General features: G+C 36.7%; 1 protein-coding gene across 1 annotated transcript in view; it reads right to left on the reverse strand.

The window, feature by feature from the left end:
• The window catches only part of LOC129753474 (cysteine protease ATG4C-like), a 37801-nt gene extending 12670 nt beyond the window's left edge, over positions 1-25131 (reverse strand). The window contains exon 1 of the mRNA XM_055749292.1: positions 25012-25131. Coding sequence (XP_055605267.1) covers positions 25012-25131 — 120 coding nt within the window. The remainder of the gene's footprint in view (positions 1-25011) is intronic.
• Positions 25132-25430: the final 299 nt, after the last annotated feature.

A 25430-nucleotide genomic window follows, 5' to 3' on the forward strand; every position in this document is an offset into this window, starting at 1 on the left:
TTACAGATTATATCGTATTAATGTTATTTAAACTCATTTTCGTATATCTGCACCTACAATGTGCGGCCCATGCATATTCTTTATTGTATTTAAATGCATTGCATGTTTTTATTGCGACAATTCGTATATCTGCACCTACAATGTGCGTCCCATGCATATTCATTATCGTATTTAAATACGTTGCATGATTTTATTACGACAATACAATCCAAATCAAGAATATGTGTGCTTATGTACCTACATATATGTCCTATATGATACGTATATACTGGTTTTGCTGCATTGTATACGATATGTTTACACGTTTATTTGCACGTATATTTGTGTTGCAAATTTGATATACCCACCAAATGGTTGTCTGGGGTGTGTAGTCACCCCATGCTATGCTATGCTAATGGTAAAAAATTAGCCCCTTAATTTGTGCAACATCATTTTCCATCTTTTGATTTCAATTGTTGTTCGGCCTCAACACGTCAAGGATCACGATTTTGTTGTTTTTTTTTGGACCGCAAAGAAATCAAACCAAAAAACACCGAAGTACAGCATTCTTCATCTCAGAATTCACTAGACCAAAATTTACAAATTTAGTATCTTTGAGCCACCGATAGTGTTGTGTTCAATTTTCTAGAGTTTAATGATTGATTTTATACCATTTGAGTTTGTTTCGAACTGCCTTAGCAATTGGTAAACTAGCATTTGGTGTTTTGTATCCTTTATGATAAAAAATTATCAAATTCTGAACAAAGACAAAATCGATTTTTTAATCACATTTAAAGTAGTAAAGTAGTAAATTTCTGCAACCATGTTTTACGTTCAAAGGAGTCCAGTACTGGTTCAAAAATATGAAACATGCCACATTTTCCTGAACAGAAAAAAATATCGAAAAATATGGAAAAAGTGATCAATCTTACCCCGGATTACAGTACCCAAGAAACCACGAAACACAACATTCTCAAACATTTTTCTCAGAAGTAAGCAAAGGCAGCTGACTGATGCATGTATTCATTTTCTTATAAGAATTTGAGAAAAAAAAAAATACTTGAAACCGTTTTAAAGTCATCCACATAGACTTTACGTGTAATTCATGAGGCAATTATGTGGAAGCACAGTACTAACTACCAAAGCGTGCTTAAAACGCTGTGGTTATTTCAAGACTTCCGATACGATGCTAACAAAATCTTAATTTACGTGAAAAATTCCTCAGAAATAATTTTTTTAATTATTTTGCGTGTAAGAAGACTCAAAAAACTGTTAGGGACCATTCAAGTATTACGTAACGCATTTAGAGGAAGAGGAGGTGTAACAGTTTGTTACGGTTTGTGAATTTTTGATAGAATATCTGATAAAAATGTGTTAAGTAGGCTGGGGATGGGTCAAAAATGATCGAAAATTGTGTTGCGTAATATTTCATAGGCCCCTTAGCAGTGAAAAGCAATTCAAAGCAAACTGGCGTTCTGCGGCGAAGCAAGTGGATAAGGCAGGGGTGCCAGGTGGTTTCGTCAAAAATTAGGACAACGCGAAGTTAAAAATCAGGATTTATCAGGACATCTTTTGATTCATGACATTAATATGAATTGCTGCTTAGATATCATAAATAAAGGCGCAATACATGTGCCTTGATTTATGCAACAACAATACGTAGTTTGTGGGCTGGCCGGTAGATCATATCGAAAAACATAATGCAAATATCATCTGAACCGAAAATTACCATCTGTTAAATGGGATTAGCTATTTTTCAACCTATTTATTCGATTTTCTCATCTTAACTACAAATTCGATCATATTTACGAGGTTTTTATGAAAATCAGGAAAAATCAGGACATTTTAGGGACAAATTTTCAAAAATCAGGACAACTCGAGGGTTTTTGAAGAATCAGGACAGTCTCTTGAAAATCAGGACAAATCCTAATAAATCAGGACACCTGGCACCTCTGGGCTTAGGTGCCTGTAGTAAAGAGGCGGGCTAAATGCGCATACTAAGGAGAATACTCATTTTCTACCATATTACAATAGATTGGAGTCTGAAAACTATACGCACATGCGGCACATGAGCGAACATCTGTTTTATATACGTCCTAAGAGTATGTTTTCTGTTAAAATCTCTTGGTGGTTGAGATAATGACTTTATAATTTATAATAAAAGATAAAAGTCGATTTACGAAACCGAAACTAAATGCGCATATTTAAGATTCAATATTTCAGTTCCTCTTGCAACATTTTCGTAAAATTTAATTGAAAATGGTAGAAACTGATGTTAAGCATATATCAAAGCTGAAGTTTTGGCCAAATTTTAGATATCACTAGCTTTTTTGCATAAAACATAATCAGGGATGCAATATGGTCATATTTCATGGTAATATTTTGTTTATATCATATTTTTATAAGATCAGCATTAAGCTTTTCTATTTTCACTGTAAGTTTGTAAATGAAGCATAGATTTAATGTTTCAATGAAATGAAGTAAAAAAAAAAATTGGCCAATCTTAAGGGGCTCAAATGCATCTATCAAATAAGTAAAATTTTCAAGTCAGAAAAAAACCAAAATATTGTCTGTAGGATTCCGATCTCATATTCTCAAGGTACATGTTGACTTAATTAGACCTTTTCTCGGACCTTCTACACGTTTTCAATGGAAATTATTCAACTATTCATAATTAAACAACATAATACAAGAATATTTTCTTTCAGTTATAAACAATTTTATTTTTTTCAAATATTAATACGTGTTGGAAACGTATCAGTATTCAAAAAATTTAAAAAAGTTTTAAAATGTCTGAACTGAGGAGGTGATTATATTCTATAGAACAATTTTGAGTTGATAATCCTCTTCGATATATTGAGTAAACACAGTTTCACTAAGTAAAATTTTCTTCTTTAATGTTTTGAATGCAAAATTAAAACTTGCGCTTCCGATCCCTGTGGTATATCAGAATTCGTCGATAGGAGGATCTTTAAAATATCCTAAAGTCTTCCATTATGGTATTAAAAAAAGCTCGTCTCATTTATGTTTTATCCAGTTTCTCCTCGTTAAACTTGTAGGTAGGAAATTAATTGTAAAAATTAAACCTTACTATACGAAATGCTATATAAATATTTAACTGTGTGCTTATTATGTGTGCTGAGTATTACGATCAATATGAAGTTTATACAAATATTACTCAAAATGACAAACTATTATTTATGATAGTACACGCATTCACCCTTCGATGAAAAAAAAAGCATGAGCATAAACATTCTACAGCTTACAGTGAACTCCAAATAACTACCGTGGCGCAGCGGCATAACAACTAACAACGACAACTAACGCCCCAAACCAGCAGCAGCCGGTACCGAAAATTTTTGGCTGGAACGTATTTTTTCCTTCTTAATCAAAGAAATTTAGCCTCGGCGCTGGGATCTTCCAAAAATAAGATGATGCTGGAATTTTTTTTTTCTCCAAGACTGTTTCTCTCCATCTAGTTTTGTTATTTTCGGTTGGTCAAACGTTCGGTCGTCGGGTGTTGGTGGTGTTGCACTCTGCGTGAACCCAATCGTAAATATTAATCTTAATTGGAAATCTCGATAAAAGGGAAATAGCATCACCAAACAGTAGTAGCTAGCTGGCTGGTTTCGGACTTTTGTTTCGATTCCGAGGGAGCGTGGGAGGAAAAAGCTGGAGGATGAGACGGACGTCGTCTTTTCTGCCGGTCCGGATTCTTGCCTTTAATTTTCGGCTATGCTGTGGATAAATAAAATTTTCCGAAATAAAAAAGCCAAACAATACCAAGAGAAAATGATATTACACTTCCACTGCTGTGTCTGGCAAATGATTATGACCGCAGCACGATGCTGATGAGCGGAGGCGCTTGGCTTGATTTAGCTGGAATTAGAACCGAGTTAGTGTACGACTGCGGTTTTAATGATGCTGGAATTGAATTGAATTGACTTGCAGACGCTGGTTAGATGTTTGAGAGAAAAAACAATTGTTAGAATTTGATTGGTCTGAAAACGATGTCTAACTCAAAAGACAAATGTCAAATCTGTAATCTGATATCGTAGATGTTGGTATCACAAGCTGAGAAATCTCTCACCGACAGCTTAGAAAAATGTAAAATCTACATAAACGGATACGGCAACACATAAGACAAACGGGAGAAGACCGAAGGTAAACATGTCAACAGATGTCGAAAGGTCGGCAAAGATCAAACCCAGCTTCCCACGGCCTGAGGTCGAAGTTTCCTATTCCAATCTCCGCGAGTTATGGAGATCCGTGAAGAGACGCCTTAGCGCCTGCCGTTCAGGTTACTGGAAAGCGCGGGCGAAGAAATAGGAGAAAAATGCGTTTTGGGCCATATTTCACGACACGTGAAAGTTTATCCGGGTGCCTCAAAAACATATGATTTTTTGGTATGGGGAGCCAAACAACGGCCGCCGGAACCGGACGGAGTGGAAAATGGAGAAACACAAACATTAATAAACGCCACTCTGCCACGCTACTGGAAAGAAAAACAACAAGACTAAATAAGCACAAAGAGTTTTCATTACCAGGCCGTTTAATTTTAGGGTTGGAAGACTTTCGAATGCTTCCGGAACGAGTAGGTTGAAATCACTGCAACACTTGAGTCGAAAGAGCCAAAAATTACTATAGTATTCTGCATGACTTAATTGAACTTGATTTTAAAGTTTGTACACAGTATCGAAAAAAATCAATTGAATCAGTTGCTAAACATTACGTCGTCTCATGAAGAAGTTTATTCCTAGTGAAATAAATATATAAAGAACTCAATTTTCATTGGTTCTTATTGAAAAAGCTCAAAAGAGTAAATAAGCAAGCAAAATTGTTGCTAAAGAGACGAACCAACAAAAGTTGAAAATCTCTATAATAAAGACAAAAATAAAAAATTGTTGCTAATCCAAATTAATAACTGGTTTCGAAACCAGAGAGCAAACCCAACACTAGAACAAATCTGTTTTATTAATTTAAGAAGTGAAAAAATACCTTTAGCCTTCAAGTGTTAAAGTGCCTTTATATTGAGAAATGAAAATTGCATTCAAATTCTCCATAGTAGTGATCAGTTTCCCAGTAGGCGCTTAAGGGGGGGGGGGGGGGGGGTAGGGTCTAACGGGTAAAAAAACACCATTTTCACGATTTTTTTCTAGAGCTATCGTTCAAACAAATGTATTCAATTTTTTTGCATTATACAAAGCATTGTTAAAGAACATTTAGTAATTTTTTCGTAGCAAAATATTGAAAAATGAGCCGGTGACGGAGCACTTTCGAGGATGCCTTTTAGAAAACAGGATTTGCGGTGGACACTGTATCTCAGCACAGAATCATCTGAAGTCAAAAAATCAGAGCCAAATATTTTGAATAGATGTTTTTCTGGTCCCCAACGTTTTTATCTAACTTTAAAAAAAAATTATGAAATTTTTGTGGCTGTTTGAAGTAAAAACTACGATTTTTCACGAAAAAATCCGCCATTTTCTATCTGTAAAATCTCCCAAAAGTAAAAAAAATAAAGAAAAACGTTGGGGTCTGGTATTTTATTTTTTATTTTCTCCTAAGAATCATTTTAAACAGTTAGAAATGATGTGAACATCAAGAAAAAAAATTAAAATAAAATACGTTTTTCCACTTTTTTCATACATTAATTGTTGCAAATTTGTTACTTTATGGAACGAAGGGTTAATAAGAATTTTTAAAGGGCTCGGTAGGCGATGCTCGTAGAAGTTAGACGAAGTTCTTTTGACAGCAAAAATTTTCAAGCCGAAATTTATTGAAAATTTATAATTCTTCAAGTTGAGTTTAGACCCAGTTATGGATTATAAATGAAGGTAATGCAGACCGAACAAAGCTTTGCAGAGCGAAGCTTTTCCTCAAGTGGCGGCCACATCAAAATAAGTGTTCCGGATCGTCCCAACAGATTCGGAATCTTCGAAGTGGACTGTATAAATTATGTTGGGATGACCGGGGAACACTTCAACAAAGTTCACAACTTCTTTCTTCACTTCCACTGTGGGTGCAATTAAGGCTTACCCTGGCACAATAGTCCGATTATTAGCACACTTAGTGCTGTGATATGGTCACTGGGGTTTGTTTCTTCCGCTAACAATGAAATAGCAACCGATTTGGGGAAACTCTAACTTTTATTCCCAACTAATAAAATGACCGAGCCAACGGGGGTAATTAGTAAGCCGAGATGATGTTGATCGTACGGAGTTTTTTTTTTTTTTTTTTTTTTTTTTTTTTTTTTTTTTTTTTTTTTCAGGGATTTTCATCCTGTTGGATGATTCATCCCATTGATCGTACGGAGGTTGCTGCGAACTGATTTTTATTGGTTTATGCTGGCTGGCTGGCAAAACAATTCGGTTTTGGACCAACACGATCACACGATCGGTGGTTTGAGAGAGTGAGTTCTCGGGAGAGAACTCACCTCGCGTTTAGTCGCTGGGGTGGCTCTTATTTTATGGCAACAAATAATACCGTTCCACAACAATAAGGGATCACAGCTTCTCAGGTGAAATCGTTATGGATCAGGAAATCGGATAGTATCGACTGAAGTCAGAAGTAATCACAGACAGATAAGTATCATATTTCTTACTCAAAAAGTTGAAACTTGGTAAAACTTTGTCAAATTGGTTTGAAACCTTTAGTTGGAAGTTTTTTATTCGAAATCTGCAGGAATCAGTTAATATCGAAGTGCATAAAAATTTGTAATATCATGCAGCAACATGATCAAAACTTCCGTTATAGCGATATTTTAATTTGTAATCAAAATATTCATTGATTTTTTTTTATTTATTGGTGATTTTTTTGAAGATGATGAAGAATCAACAATGTTTCACCCTACCAAATTTTTAAAGTTAGTGGAGATATGTTTTTAGATGTTTTTTTAAATATCCTTTTGAATCGGATTGCAACCAAATCTATCTTTTCTATTTCTATTTTTTTTTTTCACTGACAGAAATAAGTAACTTTCTGCAAAAGAAAGTATTTTTAAGTTCATCTTTGTAGAAAGGCTACAATGAAAGCTGAAAAATTAAACACTGCATTACAAAATATGGGACATATATTGGTAACGAATCGCAAAGATATTCAAAGCAATTTTCTGCAAACCTTTCTCAAAATTCAACGTGTTTTCAAATTGCTTCAATTGCAACTTTTTGATTTCTCATACCATGTTTTCTATTGATTGGTGTAGTATTTGTTATTTCTTTTCAAGAATCTTTTTGATAATTTGTCTTGTGTGAGAGATTATAGTGAGGAAAATAGCTAGGTTGTTGGAAATTCGATTGGTCACTTTTCTAATGATTTGAGTGTTCATATTTTTTTTTCAATTTTTAAAATAAAAATGCTATGCACATGTTAAAAGGAGTTTCCTAAAGAAATGTATTTATAATAAATTATAAACTAATAAAAGATAGAATAGGAGTTTCCTAAGGAAAATCTAGGAGCATAGGAGATGTAGGTAAAACTAAGATCGCACCATTTTCCAAAAATGGTTCCTGATCGATAACCTCTCCCTTACTAATACAACTCTTTCCTGAGATACTTAAATATAGATTCGCAGACGTATAGACGGTTTCTATAGCTGGTGATACTAACTGATCATTGTTTCAGATTTTTTTAAAACATGGTTTTGAAGAAAACTGGAATACAGGTCTATGGTTGATCCTAAAAAGTATCTTACTAACAATCCTTCTTCATCCCTCATTGACTACTAGGACGTGGCCGGCGCTGTTATTGATCATTTTCTAAAGGGAGAGCATAAGTTTTGTGCATTGAGAATGAATTGCTAATCCCAAGCTGCATTCTTTTGGCCTTGCACAAAATTTATGGCCTCGATCAATCACGGAGTAGCAACCATTGGCGATGTGGAACTCGTTCTACTTAGCCACGCCAGCGATCATAGAGCTTCAAATGTATTTAATATGTTTTTTTTTCAATTTATCAAAGAATTACAATGTTTGCAAAGTAATACAAGCGAAGCATTTCGGGTTAAATGATTTAAGGTGGATATGAGTAGTCAAACAAGCTAAGCTAAGCGAAGGGTTAATAAGAATTTTTAAACTATACAATGTCATATCAGAAGTCTAAAGCTAAACTTATTCTAAAATCTAATGCAGTACTATTTTCACTTGGGTTTACAAGGAATTAATGATTAGATTGCAAAATAAGAAATAAGGTTCTGAATCACAGTTAAAATTCTCTTGCATGAATTTATTTCACCCTCAATTTTCCATCATTTCAATATGAATTATGAAACTTATATTATAGGCTTGTAAAATAAAAATTTAAATTTCAGATCCAATTTAATTGAATTTGTCTGAAATCTATCATAACAAATATTCAAATCATGGATGACCGTGAAAAATGGCAAGTACTGCCAAACATAAATCAAAACTAAATATTAAGAGTAAAAATTTCAATAGAAAGAGTTTAAATTTTAAAAACCTTTTCAAGATTTCTAAATTCAAGTAATGCGTGTAGAGTTTTGTAAAACATGGGAATTTTGACAACATTTTTATCCAAAATCAGGCAAGAATATTTTTTAATGCACAAAAAAGCTCTTCAGCCTTCAATAAAGTTATAAAATAGAACAAAATTTCCAGAATCAAATCCTTACCCAAAAAATCTTTCTTTTTGTGAAGTTTTGCTAACTTCACAAAAGTTAGCTTCATCTATAATGTTATATATTCAGTTTTCGGAAAAAATAATAAATTTATTTTTTCAAATCGAATAAAATTATCTTGACAAAATCCAAAGCGTTTTTTTGGGAATTGGTCACTTTGCGGTGTTCCTCCTTTAAAATCTGTATCATTGAATGAATAAATAATAATGAATAGATTCAAAATATTTTTATGTTGTTCATGTGACTCATCAGTTATTATTGATCGATTCAACTCTAAATTGATTAGTTTTCAAATTACTAAACGCCACAAAACTAGAAATGATACACAAAATCTGACAAAAATATCGAGTTAAGGAAGCAAAAATCTTACAAAATCAGTTTATTTTCAGTTAAATAAGTTATTTTTCTCTTGTGTATTAAAATTATCCCGTTATCAGACGACTATTTTTCCGGCAACAAGGAAAACTATCAAGCTAAACATTCGGGAGATCTTATGGTGATTTTTGACTAACACTGCAGGATTTCAAGATCTACACCAATTATATCGCCGAAACTGCTTTCAGCTCATCCACACAGTTTAAGGTTTGATACTCTGCATTTGGCTATTTCCATTCCAATTGATTAGGACTCTTCACTAAAGAATATTTATAACTTTCAGAATGAACCCATCATTTCAAGGTTTTTTTTAACTATAACTCAAAATCATTTAAAAAATTGTAATTATGTGTAGGTGGTACCTACGTAAAAATGAAAAATACAAATGTTCACTTTCTTTAGAATTTATTAGTTGCAAATTTGTTACTATTTCATTCGTTCCTGTTCAATTAAAATTGAAAATTTTGTATGAAAACTTGAATTCCAACAGCAAATCAATTAAAATTAAGTTTCAGATGTTTCATACTTCAGAAACTGATTTTGATAATGTCATTTTCAACTAAATTTAAATTTAGAGTGTTTATTTTTTATATTGAGAATTTGAAAAGTCAAAACCAGAATTTTGAACGAGAGTTGCGTTTCAAAATTAATAATAATATTACGAAATTTCCAAATCACTATTCAGTAAAATAGTCCAATGAAGAATTTAATAGCCGTTAATCAGTTTGAAATTTAATGCAATAATCAACGAACACTTATCTCAAAAATATGCTTTTTCAAACGTAAAGTTGCAAATAGGAATCATTTAAATTTTATTTTTTGTCTAGCGCTACATACAGAAGCTCAGAAAAAAATTTAAAATAACTTGAAGATTTTTTTTAGAATTTTCATCTCCCAACAACGTGTGGAAAATCATTTATAACGAGAAATTATTTAAGAACTTTTGAAGTGACCATTCGAAAGTATCAGATATACAAATTACGACAATTTTCTTTAAATCAACTATTTTTTCCGATGAATATCATAGTTTAATCCATAAATATTAAGAAAAAAATGTTGTGAGTTTTCATTATTCTTCTGTTAATTCATATTTTTCGAAACACATTTGATTTTTTCAGTGAAATTCAAGGGAATAACGAGGAGCAGTGTGCAGCATATGTTGAAAGCTCATTTTCAACTGAACCTCTACTCCACTCGTCAAACTCCCCTCTCCCCCCCCCCCCCTCTCTCTCTCTCTCTCTCTCTCTCTCTCTCTCTTTTGGGTTTGTGGCGCGCTGCATTGGAGATTTGTTGAACTTAATAATCTAAAGAATGCATGTGAGAACATACTTAGGCAGAAAATGCGGTGAATCCGTGCACCCATGGTGGATTACCAACATACATACATACAACATTCATTTGGAAAATTTTGAAATTAAGAAACGTTTGATGCAAAACAATCATATTCCAGCATATGGAGACGCGATTTTAAGAGTTAATCTTGGATTTGCATTTTTATGCATCGTTAACACATTTTGATGCATCTTCGCATTTTAAAAATATTTATTTCAGAAATGTGATGACTGCCCGAAAAATATTTTTACATCAACAGTGTTGGTATAGGATAATAGAAGCAATATAAAGTTTGTTGGTGACATTATTAAGCAAGTCCGTCATACTGGGTTCAATTTTTTACAACATCTAAAAATATAAAAATTATATACCTTTGGCTTGACTTTAAAATTTTCTATGAGAATAAAAAACTTTTAAAAACTTTCTCACGATGTGCGAAACTATGTCATCATCATTTTGTTATCAGTAGCCTATTAATTATTTTTGGTAACCCTGTTCGGTTTCAAGTGTCTCGTGCACAGTCAGAGAGACTAAATAAGACGTTAGGTTTTGATAACGTTACCTGATATGCTTATTTTACACCATATTCGGCTACCAAGAGCACGCTCTTGTTTCTTGTGATGTGATTTGAAACTGACGAGATTCCCGACAGTTCATTCACGGCTATTTTTCCATTTTACTTTGTTTTGTTTGTCTTCCTTTATAGTTTCAAAAATGTTTGTCCCATCGTCCGCAGCGGTGCCACTCAATTAATATCGGTGCTTGTAGGTTTCCACTCCTTCAACTGTTTCTGGCCTGAAACAACGGCAAAACAAAACAAAACAAAAGGGCTCGAAAAACGGAGCCAAACTATGTAAATTTAACGGAGGGCTGAAAGTTTTAGTGAGCTCCCGCCGATGCACATTTGCATAAATGGGGAGTGTTAAACAATAGCCGGGGGGCAGTGATAAATGTCACTTTGGGCGCTAAAAGTCATCTGATGTTATCTGGTTGGATATTATACGGTGGCTCGTTTTTTACTAACTCTTCCCCTTCTTTTTTTTTTTTTGAATTTATCTCGAGAAAACCTGAATAATCCAACTGCATAAAATGTTGCAATGAATAGTAATTTATTCACTTTTGATTTAGGCAGTAGGCGGACCGCGAAGTGATTCCATTCGATAAATTATCCGATAAAAAGTTACACACGGAGAGACAAATTAAGATATTAATTAAACGGCAGATTTCAGTTGGGTCGTGAATACTAATGATTTTTTCTTCTTCCTCTATTTCTCATTCCAGGTTAGTTGCATATTATTACCCAACTGATTTGTCCTATGATGTCGAACGACTGGTAAGCTTCATTTACCTGAGTAAAAACTTTATTTACATGAACACATTTTTTTTCAATTTTCAATCATTGCAATGATACAATGCATTGTATCCAACGGAATCATTTTATTATCATTTTTTTAGTTTATATATGACACTTTACCATCTTGTGGCATTCGTGTCTGTAGAGAATAAGATATTAGAACGAAATATATAAATTTTATAGAGGAGCGATCAATAAAATTCATTCGATCAATTAAACCTTATTAGATTGCTATGATTAGTAATGAACAGCTTTCAGTAGCGCATTCTGAAGCGTGTATGAACGAGGAATTAAATACCAATTAAAATAGCTCCCTTTCAGAGAACGACCTTGGATTCTATTAAGGAATAACCACTACATAGGCCAGCAAACGACGGTAACGAAACAGATAGGTTTCTAAGTGTGCGTAAATCAAAAAAAGAGTTAGTGAAGCTTTCTGGAGAGAACAAGAAAGTTTTGAGAGATGAGCAGATAGAATACGAAATGAAAGACAGTCAGTTAATAGAGAATTGTCGTGAGATGCAGTTGTAGTAATAGTTCTGTGAAACAGTGATTTTGTGAACTAAAAAAAAATAAAAAGATGTCTAGTGACGAATCCTCCGGACTCGACAGTGTCTAGGGATCATTTTATACTTGCCTAAGTTTTAATTGGAACTCAAGTTTTAAATAATTGGAGTGTTCATTTTTAAACCCATTTTTTTCATATCCAGTGTAGTGTTTTGAACTAAAAAAATGCTAGAAAATATCCCTGGAAAGGGAATTTCCAACAAAACTAGAACACAATTGAGATTCAGTTGATGGGAAATATCCGATAAATGGAGTATGTAAAATGGTCAACTTATTTCAAAATTAGAATTAATATTTTGTTTTACACCACATATTTCTTTTCGTCTCTTTACCTACTCTTAGTTCTTAGAATTTGATTGTAAAAACAAAAACTCGATTTTGGCTCCGTTAAACTAAAGATTCGAGCCGTTCCAAATAAACGAGATTTAAAAAAAAACCACGTATTTAGGTCTATAAAAATAACACGAGTCATCTCGTAGTGCAAATAAAAACAGTACGGAACTAGAGTTGTACCGAATAGTGATATTCGGCGAACGGTCGAATACTGAATATTGACCTTTTCAACTATTCGGCCAAACGAATATTCGGCCGAATTTTCGGTCGAATATTCTGTTGAGTTTTCAATAGAAATACTTCTATTTCTACTTCAATTTCTAATAGAAATCATCTATTTTTGTCATCATAGTGCTCCTCATGTTTTTTACTCGATTATTCTCAACCAGATGTATCAGAACTTTTTAAATAGAGATCTCTTTGATTTTTAAAATGTCACTATTATCTGAAAGGACATCAGATGACTTGTCGTGTTCTAGTGAAATCTGGGACAAAACATGTCCAAACAGGTGTCAAGCTTTTTGAAATTGCTTTTTTTTATATCGAATTAGAATGTCTAATTTTTGCTAGATGTCATCAAAATAGTTTCCAAAAAGAACGACGATCTTTAACCAATACAATACTTTCTACGACACGTTTCCAAAAGAGCGGGTCTTACCGATTTTTTGGAAAAATTGTAAAAAAGGGAACAATCGTAGCTGAAACTAGGCATTATTCTCAAACATACAAAAGGAAAAAGAAATGAAATTTCTTGAAATTTGAAGTTTTCGTTTTACTGAAGTTTTTGATGATATTGAAGCATTTTTAACATTACTTTTGGATTTTTTGTAAATAATCCAACATCCGTTGGAAAATTTGAAAAGTCTTGTATAAATTTAAAAAAATAAATATTTGGCCTATTCGGCCGAATACTTTGCTCAACTATTCGGTGAGCCGAATATTCGGCTTAACGGTTTTTTTTGCGGAATTCGGCGCCGAATATTCGGTACATCTCTATACGAAACAAATTTCAAATTCTTCTATTGTCACTTGATGTTGAAACACCATAAATATGATGATAAAAAATGGGTTACAACAGACGAATTTGACATGACACTGCTTAAGCTTATTCTTATGATACGTACACAGCCAGATCTTGTCAGCATCCTGGTGATTAGTAAAAATACATTCCCTTTTCATCTTATCTAGGCCGGGCCCACTGTGCAGTATTTGACGCAAAGACAACAGGAACACAGCGGAAGAAGAAATGTGGACAACAGTACCATACGTTTCCATGATTTTATAATTATCAAATTGTTTATGGTGGAAGCACATAAGCTTCCAGCTTCGGATGGAAATGAGGTTTTTTGCATATAAATCCAAAACTGTTTCTTAAATACTATTTCAATTATAAAGCAGAATTGACGTTTTATTGAAGGATTGATTTATATGTACCATCATCTCAGGTCTTTGGCCTTAGATATAGTACCACTTCTCGCTCTTGAAAAGAAATATTGAAAACATATAGTGAAAACCATTAGTAAGCCACGAAATATCATGAAATTGCTTTCAAAAGTCATCTTGGTAGAGTTAAAATTTCAAAAATACCTTTGCTTGGATTCCAAACAACTTATTTCCACCAATTGCAGCAACTAGAAAAAGATTCACCATGGCTATCATTTTACAAACACGATAATAACCAACTTTTAGAATATATATTCTTTTCTAGTTTTAGCCAATTGAGGATTTATTTTTTTTAACGCTAAAATTTAAAAAAAAAATAAATAGATCAATATACATGAAAGGTTTGACTTATCTCATTCAACTTGTAATGTAAGTTACGTCAACAAAGCCAGAATTCTACTGCTTCCGACTGTTACCGGAGAAATGTGAGTCGAACAATTTTCCATGCAAGCACTCTTTAAATATTATTCAACTAACTTATGTAAAAAAACCAAAAAATAAACCATCAGCAATACCTATCTTAGAAGAAAGGTTTGAATTATCTCTTAACAAATAGACACACGTCGTTGCTGATGCATTTTATTAAATCGCAATAATCGTGAGCGCTCATAAAGGGTGATACGGTCAAAATTTGGCCAATATCAACTTGACGTATTTCTTTCAATTTTGCATTAAAAAAACTTGAACATCCCTCATTTTGAAGGTGTGTGTGTGTGTAGAATGTTGCTCCTATTTTGATTTTGGAATTTACTCTTCAGTTGTCAAAATGCCGTCCAAGGAAGAAGAGCAGCGTATCAAAATTTTGCTAGCGCATCGCGAAAATCCGAGCTACTCGCTCGCAAAGCTGGCAAAATCGCTAAAAGTTGCCAAATCAACCGTTACAAACGATATTAAAGTGTTTGAGGAACGTTTGTCGGCGGCCAGGAAGTCTGGGCGGCGGGAAATCGAAAACCGGAAGCCGCTGAGACGACAAAGAGAGTTGCCGGTAGTTTCAAGCAAAACCCTAACCTCTCTCTCCGAGATGCCGCAAATAAACTGGGTGTATCGTCTACAACCGTGCATCGAGCCAAAAAACGAGCCGGATTATCGACTTACAAGAAGGTAATGACTCCAAATCGCGATGATAAACAAAATACGACGGCCAAAGCGCGATCCCGGAGGCTGTACACGATGATGCTGACGAAGTTTGACTGCGTGGTAATGGACGACGAAACCTACGTCAAAGCCGACTACAAGCAGCTTCCGGGACAGGAGTTTTATACGGCAAAAGGAAGGGGAAAGGTAGCAGATATTTTCAAGCACATGAAACTGTCAAAGTTCGCGAAGAAATATCTGGTTTGGCAAGCAATCGAAGTACGACGGATGCATCCTCATGGCTGACGAAACGTACGTGAAGATGGATTTTTGGCGGCTTTCTGGCCAAAAATTTCACAAAGCCACTGGTCGGGGTGATGACCCCGCCAAGTTCAAATTCGTTTTTGCCGATAAGTTGGCAAGAGAATGTTTGATCTGGCAAGGTATTTGCAGCTGCGGACGAAAAACCGCAGTTTTTGTGAAAAATTTGGGCATTTTTGGGCAACTGTCAAGCAGAAGATGGAGAATGGTAGGACGACTCGGGATGCAACAGAGCTGAAGAGATTGTGGAACAAAATGGCCGCTGAGGTCAGTGAATAGGATGTCCAAACTATGATGAGTGGTACTCGACGAAAAGTTCGAAATTTCATCAAAACAACATCGGAATATTTTTTTTATTATTTGTCCTTTAAAGTGCAACAAAAACCCTACATTTTGATTAGGTACAAAACATTTTTATTTCGTTCACATGGCTCCGAAATAGACCCTTTGTAATGCGTCCAGATTTTGCGTGATCCATGCTTTTATCATCAGAACAAGAGAATTTTTTTCCCGAAACTTTCACCGGGGAAATTATGGTTCATTTAAAACACAATAATATTTATAAAGTCTAAAGTCAACACTAGAGCTTTCTTTGGTGGGATTCTTCTTCGCCCTCAAGCGTTTACAATTCAAAAGGAAACTTTACACATTCTTATTTTAGCCTTCTATTTCAAGGTATACATAAAAAATCCCATCGAATCGTTTTCAAAACGCGTAGCTTTCTCAAAAAAAAAAAACATTTTTTTTACAATATTTTAAGCTCCAAAAATTGATTGCCAGGAAAATACAAACACGTCTGATCAATTCGATCGCAGCCAACTATTTACAGAAGAATTTGACAAGACACTATAATGAAATTCGAAGTTCATTCACAAAATCTTATTCGAAGACAAAATTTCGATTTGATCTAAAACTCTTGTTAGTCCAGCAATCCATGTTTTGCGCTTGAATGGTGACCAGAAGTAAAACTCAGGCACACGTTTATAGTTTTCAAGTTCTTCTAAATTTTAAGATTTTAATTTCCACTCCAAAGTCAGATACCTAAATGAAATAGCATAACTACGATTATGTGTCATGATTTAGAACACAAGAGCATTCAGAAATTTACATAGTTTAAGAAACTGAAACCAGAGTAAGAAAACAGTTTTCAATTACTTTTTTGGATTTTTCTTGAGATTTTAATAGAGTATTTTTTTACAAATATTGGTAATGGGTGTTGTGCTAATTTATAAATTCTTTCAAGGAAATTTTCCGTTGGACAACTTTGTTGAAGATCTTAAATTCGTATCTTTTTAAACAAAAAGTTATTAGCGTTTTTGGCATTGAAAATCGATCAAATCGGCATAATCCAGGCTTTCTTCAATGAAATCCGGACAACCGGGCCAGAACGGTCTTTTTACAAATTTTGTATTAAACATCCAGGCAAACCCGGATAAAACTAATGCCTAATGCTCTTAGTTAAATTTTAACTGGTTTTAAAGATGAAATCATACATTATAAAAAGCTTCCGTAATTTGAAGCTCATGATTGAGCAGTAAACCACACCTCCGGATAATGCCAATAAATATTGATATTATCAAACGTTCTGTCAAACCACCTAAGCGTGCCTACGACAATAATCTTCTCCAAATCCTTTCCAAACATTTCAACCTACTACTGTTAGGAGAGAATCAAAAAAGCCATCCACGATAGAGAAAAACTAACCGAGTAAATCTTAGCTACAAAACAACATGCATCATCATAAAACCGTCCCCCGTTTCCATTCTTCGCCTCTCCGCCGGACGGTTGTTGTGAATTGTGAATCGACTTTAATGACATCCGCACGTCCAACTCATCAACGACCATAAAATCTGAAAAAATGGGAAAAATCTGAACCATGCCTTCTACACTGTAGTTGGTTGGAGTCTGAATCGGAGACTGACTGACTGACGGACTGGTCGCGGTCACCCGGAAAGATTATTATTGACGTGCGGGTGGTCTATCTGAAGGTACTATCTTCGTCTACTATGCTAGCTAACTGAATGGTATTTTCTGGTTCCGACTTCTGGTTGAACCAGATGATCTGTTCTTAGCTTATGATGGTCAGCTCGCAGTATATGAGCTTATGTTGCGTGCGACGTTTATTTTAACTAGCCTCAGTGGCAGCCAGAATACTAATGGATGATAAGTTTTTGGACCGGCAATTGGCATTGAGTAATAGTGAGTTGGTATACAACAAACTATGCAGAAAAATGTTGAGAAATTAAATTTTATAGTAAAATATTTGTAGATATTTAAAAAAAATGTAATATCACTATTCAAATTGAGCTTTTACACGTTTGCGTTCAATTAGGTGGAAGCTTATTAGTGTTGACAAAAAATCTAATAACCTTTGAAATAACCAACAAAAACAAAAAAATATCCAAAAAAAAAACTGAGACGACCAGTCAAGTATGGCCTGGCCACCCATTTCCAATGACCACCAAATGATCCGAATAAACAAACACACTGAGCTGCACTAAAATCCACCATCCGAATGGTTATGGCATATGGGAAAAAGAAATGTGTCAGTGGTTCTCAATCATTCAGAATTACTGATTCACTTATTTCAATCTTCAAAAAGTGAAGATATGGAATCATTTGGAATTGTATTACTAAAATGTATCTTTGAAAATTGATAAGCTTAATTCTTAAGAGAGATGTGGCGATCCGGAGCCAGCGTCTTCACTTGCTGCCAACCAAGGTTCTCGTCAACTGTGCGGAATTCAGCGGCTAGACTATGCAGCTTCTGGGCCTGCCTCTTCTCCGATGCCCATCTGGATTCCAGTCAAGCGCCTCTCTGCAAATCTCGTTTTCATCTCTTCGCAGCGTGTGCCCAATCCATCTCCACTTACGTTCCCGAATCTCGATTTCTAGCGCCTTTTGATGACACTGGCGATGAAGTTCCACGTTTGAGATCCAATTGCCAGGCCACCAAGCGCGGATGATGTTTCGCAGGCAGCGATTCACAAAAATTTGCAGTCTCCGCGTCGTCACCGCATATGTGCATCAAGTTTCACACCCGTACAACAATACGGATTTAACGTTTGAGTTGAAGATTCGGATCTTAGTTCGTATAGAGATCTGGCGTGAACGACAGATGTTTCGAAGACTCGCAGAAGCAAATCGGGCCTTTCTGATCCGGGTTTCGATGTCCTTCTTGGTACCACCATCAGGCGTTATCTGGCTACCAAGATACTGGAAGCACTCCACTTTCTCAACCTGTTGTCCAGCTACCACGAAATTGGAACGATTTTCTGTGTTGATTTCCATCGACTTGGTCTTTCCGACATTGATTTTGAGACCTGCTGCCTTGGAGCTTTCGGTGAGGTCATCGAGTTTGCTCTGCATGTCTTGTTGTGTTTGGGCGAGCAGAACAATATCGTCTGCCAGGTCTAGGTCGTTCAGTTGCTCCATTGATGGATTACACGGCAATTCTCGATTTGGTCTACAGGCAATCGATCCAGTCAAGATCTCATCCATTACGATGAGAAAATGCAGCGGTGACAAAATACATCCTTGTATCACTCCAGCAGTTACCGGGATAGGTTCGGACAAGACACCTTCGTGCAAGACTTTGCACGAAAATGCCTCGTACTGTGCTTCGATGAGATGGACTAGTTTCTCTGGGACCCTTCGTCGTCTAAGAGCAGCCCAGATGTTTTCGTGGTTCAGTCGGTCAAATGCTTTTTCGAAATCAACGAACACCAGCAGAAGAGAGTCCTGGAATTCGTTGATTTGTTCCAGTATTATTCGTAGCGTTGTGATGTGGTCCACACATGATCGTCCGGATCGGAATCCAGCTTGTTGCCGTCGGAGTTAGCGTAGATTTCCTCCTGGATCCTGTTCAGGATCACTTTGCAGAGTACTTTTAAAGTTGTACAGATCAAAGTTATGCCACGCCAGTTACCGCACTCGGTCAGGTCTCCTTTCTACGGGACCTTTACAAGGATACCCTGCATCCAGTCGGCCGGGAATGTTGCAGTATCCCAAATGTCAGCGAAAAGACGGTGCAACATTTCTGCTGACAAGGCAGGGTCGGCTTTGAGCATTTCAGCAGGAATGCAATCGATTCCAGGCGCTTTGTTGGATTTCATGTCCTTGATTGCCGCTTCTATTTCAGCCAGCGAGGGCGCTTCCGAGTTGACGCCATTAATGCGACTTACTGTGGGCGCCTCGAGCTGCGGGTTCTGTTGGCCATCGCTATTTGTACCGAATATTCGGTCGGCCTCTGGAAGAAATTGAAAGCATTGAAATAATCGTTTAATTTTTTTGTTCATTAAAAATTCAATAGAATTTTAATGAAGAGATTAACCACCGTAATGTTTGTATGTTACTTTAATTTGTCGGCCTTAGCGGTGAAAAGTGATGTCCTTTTTAGTAGGGACATCTAAAGCTTATGAAATTTTATAGATGGATAGAAGGTTAGATGAAAATGAAAGATGTTGAAAATGAGCGGGTAGAATTTATTTAGAAGCATATCATCACATATCAAATTTTTGTTCCTCACTTTTCACCGCTAAGGCCGACAAATTAAAGTAACATACAAACATTACGGTGGTTAATCTCTTCATTAAAATTAAATAACTTTGACCAAAAAAGAAATAAAAACACGACATCATAGCATCGGTGATAGGTCACTATCAGACTATCGACCGTACCGTTTCGCATCCAAACCCCGGATGTAACAAATGCGAAGATAACAAACTGAGAAGACTTATGCATCGATAGATGCGTTTCTGAGATAAAGGGAGTATATTTGAGCGATCACATATCATCTTTTTGTTCGTCCGCACTGCAAGTTTTCCCTTGTGGGGCGGACCACGCTTGGCCTACTAATGTGTGGTGGTAGATGCAACTCTATCTGTATCTACTGCTTCATAGTAGTAGGCCCGTGAGGAACAAAAATTTGATATGTGATGATATGCTTCTAAATAAATTCTACGCTCATTTTCAACATCTTTCATTTTCATCTAACCTTCTATCCATCTATAAAATTTCATAAGCTTTAGATGTCCCTACTAAAAAGGACATCACTTTTCACCGCTAAGGCCGACAAATTAAAGTAACATTCAATAGAATATTCGACCGAATATTCGGCCGAATTGTTGAAAAGGTCAATATTCGGTATTCGACCGTTCGCCGAATACCACTATTCGGTACATCTCTATTCAAAATACTCAGTCCAACGCTTGAGCTGATCTGTTCGATCTGTCAGCAGCTGACCTGTTCGGTCTTTCAGCGGCATTCATGCATTAGTGCTTGCACCACTAAGGCGGCGAGCAATAACATATAACTAGCTGACCCGGTAAACTTCGTTTTACTTTTAAATCAATAAATCGTTATAAATGTTTTATTTCATCTGCACGTCTCTAAGTTCATTCTTACCCGAAAAACCCTCGGATACCAAATTTCACTTCATTCTGATCGATTGTTTATACGTGATGGTGTAACAAAGAAAACGCCTCCATTTTAATATATAAGATAATTGGATATCTCGAATGGCGGCGGCTCTTTCTCCCTCTTCGGCTAGGGAGTTTGTCCAGGCTCTCTTGTCTCGTCTACAAGCTCGTTTAACTGCCTTTTCCAGCTCCGCATATCGTAAGCGGGCGGCTGCTTTGGCTGACCCGGTACATGCCTGCTCAATCCCGACTTTCGCCTTTTTCCGATCATCGATCATCCTCCAGGTTTCATCCGACATCCATTCACTTCGTCTTCCACAAACTTTACCGAGAGTACCATGGCTCGTTGTAATGAAGGCATTCTTGATTCTACACCACTGTTCTTCGACTGTTCCGTCTGTCGGCAGTTCAACGTATGCCCTTTTCACCTCTGGATTCTCCAACCGGCGGACGTCGTATCGACATCCGACTTTCTCATCGACATCCGACTTTCAACAGTCTGATACTGAGGACATCGATCTGAATGGGTTTTACAGTTTCTTCGTGGAAGGACGTTTGCATAACTGTGATCACCAATATCCAACCCATCTACAGCCTGTAAGAACGTTTCAATTTGTTAGTACAGATGTCGAAACAATCGTGAGGCACATCTTTGAAATCCAATCGAATGCTGTAGGTATAGACCAGATTCCGATCTCTTTCATCAAAATGTTGTGCTCCTATATTCTACCATTTCTTGATCATCTTTTCAACCACATAATCGAGTGCAAAACGTTTCCCTCCGTGTGGAAAACTGCCATAATAACACCGCTGCCAAAAGTGTCTAGCCCCGTAGAACACAAAGATTTTAGACCCATTAGTGTTCTTCCAGTAATGTCTAAAATCTTAGAAAAAGTTCTTCTGACACAAATCACCAATCACGTGGATACATCCAACCCCTCACCTATCGCCAGGTGCCAATCCGGTTGTGCATGATATTTACAGCGATTTCAGAGATGATGACTGTACATTGATGGTCCTTGTTGATCTGTCTCTGGCGTTTAATTGTGTGAAGCATTCCATTTCAGACACAAAGCTGGACGAAGAATTTGGATTTACTAGAAACACTCACGACCTAATCTCCTCCTACCTTTCACAACGAAATCAGATTGTGCGGTATGGCGAGTTCAACTCAAGCAGCTGTGAATTGCGAGATGGTACGCCCCAAGGCTCATGCTTCAGTGCGATGCTGTTCAGCTTATACATTAACAGTGTTTAGGCATAGAAATCGGTCCTTTACGGCAACGAGCGAGGCAACGCGATTTCGACACGGCGCAATCATATCGAGACGGCGCACACACCGACGGCGCAACCATCGGCGGCGCAACCATCGAACGGAGAGACTACCGACGGCGCGTGAGGCGCCTGAGGCGCATGAAATATTTCCAGCCTATTGTGATAGGACTCCGCGAACTTCTTGGCGGGAGATTTCGTGCACCGCAAAGATCGGCTTGGGCATATCAAACCGCCAGCCCATCGATGACTTACGATTGTTCCAGCGCAACGACAAGACGGCCAGGCCAAAAAGTGTCCAACAATATTTGTTCAAAGTTAAATATATGTTAAGTGTTCAGAAATAAATTATAATTAAGTCGTTTAAATCTTCAAGTTTAAATAAAGGAGTGGAGTTTTCTGTTAAATAAATTGTTTGAACTGCAAGTGCCAAGTGTGTTATAATTGGACTACAAGAAAAGCCGCAAAAAAAGTGAATCGACATAACTTACCCGAAAATTTGGGAGTTGTCCGCATCAGTTAATGTCTGGGAATCACCCAATGCTACCCTGAGCCCTTGACAAACAGCTTACCGAATGTGCTTGAATGCAATTACCAGCTACACGCGGATGATCTGCAGCTGTATGTTACCGGACCACAATCTGAAATTGATCATCTCATTTTGAAAATGAATCGGGATTTGGAGGCAATCGACTGCTGGACCAGGAGAACCAGCTTTTCCCAAACCCGAAGAAAACACAATCAATTATCTTTACCAGGAGAAACACTGTAACACCATCTGTACCTGTGATCTTTTGTGGCGAGGTTATAGCTGTATCAAAAACTTCTTGGGCTGCGGATGGACAATAATCTTCGATGGCGAGATCAGGTGAATGACATCATGATGAAGGTGTATGGAACCCTACGAACCTTCAATCGTTTTATAAGTTTTCTTTCCCTGCCTACACGGAAAAATCTTGCACAGTCAATAATCATGCCTTTTTTCATGTATTGTGATATTGTGTACTATCCTGGGCTCAGCCGGGCTTTAAAAGAAAAACTGCATCGTGCCTTTAAATCCGTCATCAGATTCGTTCACAACCTGAGGCACAGAAAAAGTACTGGAGCTTTAAGAAGGACAATTACTGGTTGTGACCTTCCAGCTAACTACTCTTTACGCATCGGATGCTTCATGTTCAAGGCCTACAACAACAACGTTCCGGATTATCTACTTCAGCACATACAGCGCGGACAGATAAAAAGAACTAGGACATTAGTTGTCCCCCAGCATACTAACAGCAGCGGAAAAAGCGTCCTTGTTTACGGAGCGTCTCAATGGAATTCTTTAGCACTACCTATCAGACAGAAAAACACTATCTCTTCATTTCAGCTTTCTCTGATTTCTTAGAGCGTGACAGAATAGTACAGACTAGAATTAATAAGTTCACTTGTAAATATCAAATTGTATTTCCTTGACCCTCACTATGATTTTATATCGATGGGCTGACGTTATATCAATAAAGCACAATTACAATTACAATTACAACTCTCCTCTCGCCGCTGGACACGCGTGACTCTCAGTCATATCTCACCAAGGACGAGGTGATGGTCAGATGCAATGTCTGCGCTTCGTTTGTTGTGGACATCAGGAAGGCTCCTTCTCCATTTTTGGCTGATGCAGATGTGGTCAATTTGATTTTCTGTTCGGCCATCTCGGGATACCCAAGTGACCTTATGTGCTGGTCGATGGGGGAAGAGCGATCCACCGATCACCATGTTGTTGTTGCCACAAAATTCTACAAACAGCTCTCCGTTTTCGTTCATCTGTCCTAGGCCATGGCACCCCATGATGCGCTCAAAGTCCTGATTATCGGAGCCAATCTTCACGTTGAAGTCGCCTAAGTGGATTTGAATGTCATCCTTCGGAATTTTCTCAACCACGCTGTTCCATTGACTGTAAAACTTCTCTTTCTCCTGCAAATCGGCAACGTCACTTGGCGCATAACACTGGACCATTGTAAGGTTTCTAACCCGTATTCTGAATCTGGCTACGATTATTCTTTCGTTGATCGGTTCCCATCTTATGAGGGCCGCATGGGCCTGCGGGCTTAATAGGAAACCAACTCCTCGTTCCCGAGTAGCGTGATAGGAGTATCTAGAACCACTACTTTTTAGAAGACTTGCGATCCAAATTTTTCAAATTTTCACAAAAAAATATTTCTTAAAACGTAAACAATAACTTTTTTGTATTAAGAGATTAACCACCGTAATTTATATTTGTTACTTTAATTTATCGGCCTTAGCGGTGAAAAGTGATGTCCTTTTTAGAAGGGACGTCTTAAGATTATGAAATTTTTATATAGATGGATAGAAGGTTAGATGAAATGAAATATGGTGAAAATACGATCAAATATCATCTTTTTGTTCGTCCGCACTTCAAGTTTTCCCAATAACAATAACATTTTGAATCTTGGATGTATTGAGAATCTTTCAAAAACACTTTACTATTAGAGAAAAAAAAATTATTATAATAAATCAGAGATGTGGAATGTTTCTTTAAAAGGTCGCAATAAAAAAGACAAGGTTAGAGAGATTATATTAAACAAAGAGGCGCAATCTTATAAGTTCATGTGTTCGCTTTCGCAATAACATTTTTTCAGTTTGACAGACTTGTTCGATTGGAATGACACTGACAGAAATTTGAAATTGCCTCTTGCTGAATCAGGCGCTGTTATTATTATTATTTTTTTTTTGCTTGCGCGTTCATACTTTTGGGATCCACTCAACTGGTGCAATTGAAATTTTATCTAACGACCGGGTTCCACTAAGCAGCATCAGCTCAGCTGAGCCGAACATCCAGGGCGGGAGCATAAGTCATAAAAAAGCATGCACGGTCAAGTAAACAAAATTCCAAAATGAGATTGGATTACCTGACGCTCGCCGCTCGATGGTCGTATCTGTAAGATCCGAATTGGCTGCGGACGCCAAGCAGATGAAAGAGATTTACTGATGATGATGACGACGATGGTGATGATATGATGAATAAGCATTTTCCGAGGATCCTTTTTCCGAAAATTCTAAGGGCCGGTGACGGTTTCCTGAAGTGTCAGCTTTCAGCATTCAGCGGTCCGTTCCCGTTTTCCATTCGGTCATTCATTTATTCATTCATGAGCGTTGTTCGTTTACGTTCCAAGTGCATTAATCCGGGGAGCTGTTTTATTTAGAAGAAGATGGAGAAGAGAGGTACGTAATTTCATTACACTCGTTCCATCTGGTTTTCGAAAGGTATATTTTCCCTTTTTTTGTCGAGTGTGGATTACTTAAAAATTGGTCGAGGACTTGAGCTGGC

This window comes from Uranotaenia lowii, chromosome 3 (assembly GCF_029784155.1).
Source record: "Uranotaenia lowii strain MFRU-FL chromosome 3, ASM2978415v1, whole genome shotgun sequence".
Lineage (NCBI taxonomy): Eukaryota > Metazoa > Arthropoda > Insecta > Diptera > Culicidae > Uranotaenia > Uranotaenia lowii.